Raw genomic sequence first — 4,592 nt, 5'->3', positions numbered from 1 at the left:
CTAATCCTATGCTATGAGAAAACATCTACTGCCCAGAAAACATCTACTGCCAATAGTCCAGTGTTGAGGTGAAACACCCATCCCCAACATTTCCTGAGCCTTGTCTATGCACCTGGGACAGGCTACACGCTTTGCTCACATTTCCTGTTCACTCTGCCTGCAAACGAACGAGGTCCCTTTTGACAGATGAAGAACAGGAGGAGAAACAGCTCGCCCACGACTGCACAGCTATCATGTTATGTGAGGGCACTTAATCTCCTGATGCCATCTCTGGGGACAATGCTCCAGTGCCCGCTTGGGAGCCCCGTGCCTTTTAGGCGGGGATTGCTGCTCTGCTTGTCCCTGCCCCCCAGGGAGGCCGCACAGCCATTGCTCTGTGAGTGCCAGGTGGCCATTTGAGGCTTGGGATTTGTCTCCAGCCAGACCCGGCTGTCATCCCACCTGATTCCTCTTAGGCATGCAGCCTCGAAAGAGACACTGAGCAGAAACAAATTAGTGCTGTGCTCCATAGTCCATGTCGAATCAAAGATTGCTATTATTAGTGGTGTTTTTATTGCACCAAAGCTCTTCCGTATTTTCAGCACCCTGACCGTTGGGGGTTCCTCTCCCCATTTTGTGGTCAGACCTGTCCCTGCCCTCTGGCTCCACCCTCCAGCCTCTCTCTCTCTGTCTCTCACCAGCAGGTGCCTCAGGGATGCAGAGCTCAGAGCCTAACCTGCCCTCTGCCACCCATCCAGTCAGTCTCCGTCCAGCAGGTGCATCTGGGAGGTCACCCTGGGCTTCTCTCCACCAGCGGGGAAGCAGAACCATGCTGGGTCCCCTCGCCTTCCTGTGTGCCCTCCTGTATCCCGGTAAGTCCTGACTCCCTCCCCAGTGCGGGTGGGTGGGGTGCCCTGAGGCTCTTATCCTTCCCTGTCTCACCGCTGTCCCCCCTCGCAGGTGGCGTGGCAGCGATCAGTGTGGAGCAGCCAGCCGTGGTGGTGGCGCGTGCAGGCAGGTGGGCCACGCTGCCCTGCAAAACCAGCACCTCGGTCAGCTACATCCACTGGTACCGCCACCAGCAGGGTACAGCCCCCAAGAGGATCCTCATGCTGGATATGTCCAGCTCACATGTGACCAGAGATGGTGTCTTGACAGCGGACAAGGTCCACGCCAAGAAAGGCAAGGATAGCACAAGCTCTAACCTGTTGCTGCTGAAGCTGGCGAAGAGCGATGAGGGCGTGTATTACTGTGCTGTTTGGGAAGAGCAGAGCACAGCCTTACGGGAAGCTCAGGTCCTTGAGCAAAAAGTCTCCAACTCCCAGGGTGCTCCAGTCCTGGACTTTCCATGGGTGCTGGGTCCCTGGGGTTTCCTGGGTCAACCGACAGTACCCTGGACACTGGAGAACACCTCTCTCCGTGGGTCCACTGCACATGACCCAGGAGGCTAAGGAGCCCTGGCTCACAGGCTGGTGCAGACCCAGGGGGCTGTCCCGTCTGGAGGCACTTTTCTAAAGATCGTCCTGGGCGGAGCTTCTGAAGCATCTGGAGCAGGATCTGAGCTGCACAAGGCAGCAGCCACGAGCACCAGGCACCAGCCCCATGTGGCTACTGAGCACTTGAAATATAGCCACTGCACTAATCCATGCCGCGATGGGCTGCTTGTGTAGCATATTCTGGAGACTATAAAAGAAGATGAAATATATCCTTAAAAATTTCTATATTAACTGCACACTGAAATACTATTTTGGATATCATTCACTAAATAAAATTCGTGCTAGAATTATTTCTTTAACTTTGTTATTTATTTAACCTTGTTGTTAATGCAGCATTTAGGGAATTTTTAATTTGTGTCTCAAATTGTGTCTAACACTTACTTCTATTGAACAGAGCTGTGCCGGACTGACGATTCAAGATTCTGACCATCTCCAATGAAGAATGTGGGAATAAAATACCATGCAAATAATTTCAAGGCCGAGAGACTCTCTGGGGATTCCACACAAAATGGGTGCAAGCCGAGACTGGAAGGCAGCTCCTGACTCCAGTTTCTAAGTTGTCACCCCGCCCACCGCTGGTTCCTGTGCAGAGAGAGAGAGACTCCTTGATCAGAAGCCCAGGCAACAGTGTGGCTGACTTTGTAGCACCCTCACCCATGCCTGGCGCTCACTCTCCTGCGGGGGGAAATGATCCTCAGGGCAGGTGCATGCATCAGCCCTGGATGAGACCCCGGGCCCTCCACCTTCCCCTTTTCCTTGAAAGTGACTCCATATGGGATTTGGGGACCAGCTTCCCTGGACCTCTGTTCTCTCCTCTGTAAAGTGAGGAGGTTTAACTGCTACAATGTGTGACTGATTTGTGTATTAAAGCAAAATTATACCAAAAATATATCACTATGTTCACTAACTTCTTATAAAGTTAGTCAACTTCTTGACCAAAAGAAAAAAAAAAGAAAAAAGAAAGAAAAGAAATTAAAGACAAGAAAAGCTATTTTACTAATTCCCTAGCCATAAACAGGAGAGGCCCTGCTGTGTGGAGGGAAGATAAAACTCTCTGAGGAGGTCTAAGCTGAATTAAGTGCATTTTCAACTGAAAATTCCAGTTTTACGTACAACTTAATAGCATTGGCAAAAATAATTAATGAAAGGGAAGTCTAAATGATCGGAAGTAAATTGGTTTCTCGGATTTGCTAAATCTTCCTCCATCTTGATGAGCTTCTGTTTGTGTGGATGATTTATATTTAAGACATGCCTGCCTGTGAAGGAGCCCAAACAACACCTGGACCCTCTACTGAAGTCCCGGCTCAAAGTTAAGGCCTCCAGCAAGTGCAGGAAGTATGTGGGGGGGGGGAGGGTTTGAGGGGGCAGAAAGTCACCTTCCCTCCCTCTTGGGGGTGGTCCCCTCATTTGTCCTCCCCATTTCCTAATACAACCGAACCCTCTCGTCTTGCTGCACCTTCTCAGTGCCTGACTCCACAGAGGGGTGACTCTGAGATCTTATTATTATCGTTGAGTTAGAGAGAAGTGAGATAAATATGAAGACACTCTCATGAGAAGTGATCCCAAGTTCATGTCAATCTCAGTTTTCCACGTGGATCCATTGTGCTTTTGATGTACAGCCTGAGAGGACAATGGCCTTGTACAGGGAGGAAATACCCCCTATGTGGAGGAGGAAAGAAGTCTATGTTTGGAGTCATTTCCTCCTCCTGCTCTTCTCCTATTGGCTAAGATGAGCTTCACCCAGGACACTTTGACCACACATAGTAAAGGCCAACCAGCTCTGCCTTCAGTAAAGATGATTAATTATAAGCTTGTTTCAAGGCTGATTCATGAAAACACTAAAAATATCTTATTGGAGTATATAAGAATGAGTATAGTAGAGCCTCTATCTCTGTTGAAGTGAGATTCATATTTTGAATATACTGATGGGCTCACATTACCTCAAAGGTAAAGGACTTTGCATAGATGGCTGCTTGAAAAATCCTGATGATTTGGGCTCACCTCATTTGTTTCATTCCTGAGGTGGGTGAGTCGCAATGCTTTTGAATAATAGAAGCAACATTATAATTTCAAATTAATGCTGAATAAAGTCCAAGAACACCTCAAAAATCATAATTTTCCTAGTTATAATATCCAATACCAACTGCTCACACCCACCAGTACTGTGGAAAAGTCATGTCTGTTACCTCAGAGTCATCTCCTAGAAATCGCACTTCTAAAGATTTCTAGGCACACCTGGAAATCCATGTTGAGTGTGTTTTTCTGAGGGCTCTTTATGTTTCACCCCCCAGAATGGGTTCTGGGACGCAGCCTCGGAGAGAAGAAAGAGCACAACATTGGAGGGGTCACTTCTAAACACTGGGATCAGGATAGTTTTTACTACGTCACTTCCACCCTAATTAGTCTGTAGCAAACTTGCATTGCTTTTGAATTTTATTTTAAGATGTATTTTTGAAAACAATTCACATGTTACTTAATATTAAAAATCTTGCATATTACTGAGCACGTAGACGGAACATGTGAAATCTGATGCTGAAAGGCCTGAAATGGGCTGTGTCATGATCATTTTTGTCCCCTCTTCTCAAACAACAACTTTTGCCTCTGTTACAAAACAAAATCCGCCATTAACTCTTTCTTTTCGGATCCCCACTGACTCCATCGGCCTACTTAGAGACCAGGTCCGTTCTTGGAGAATCGGAGTAGGTACTTGGGCTGAGTGTGTCTTTTCCCCCGTGGAGGACAGACACCAAGTACTACACACAGTGGCACAGTCTTCTCATTAACACTGTGCTGTAACTTCCTTGGTTTCCTTATGTCACTTTTGTCCAGACGCAGAGGCAGGAGTGAGATGGTCCCAGCAGAAGCACACACACTGTTGCACACAACCCTGGTTTCCTTCAGCAACGTTCTTGGGCACTTTTATTGCCTGAAACACGATCTCCTAGCCTTCATGGAAGGTTGCTAGAAAATTGCCCTTGCGTGTTCTTCATCTGGAGACTGAGAAGAAGAGAGCCTTTCAAGTAGGACTCTGTGTGTCTCCACTTTGGGGGTACAGATTTCTCTCCCAGTAACAGGACAAGGGTGGATGTTGTGGGGCACTAAGCGTGGATTCTGTGA

The 4,592-nt window shown here is 47.9% G+C and overlaps 1 gene segment (V, D, J or C); it reads left to right on the top strand.

The window, feature by feature from the left end:
• The first annotated feature begins 498 nt into the window (after positions 1-498).
• LOC131509567 (T cell receptor gamma variable 8-like) lies at positions 499-2,670 on the top strand. The segment is given in 3 exon segments: positions 499-851; positions 940-1,274; positions 1,870-2,670. Coding segments are annotated over 3 exon segments (537 nt in total).
• Positions 2,671-4,592: the final 1,922 nt, after the last annotated feature.

This window comes from Neofelis nebulosa, chromosome 4 (genome assembly GCF_028018385.1).
Source record: "Neofelis nebulosa isolate mNeoNeb1 chromosome 4, mNeoNeb1.pri, whole genome shotgun sequence".
Classification (NCBI taxonomy): domain Eukaryota; kingdom Metazoa; phylum Chordata; class Mammalia; order Carnivora; family Felidae; genus Neofelis; species Neofelis nebulosa.
The sequence above is the reverse complement of the archived record's forward strand: the minus strand, read 5'-3'. Positions and strand labels throughout refer to the sequence as shown.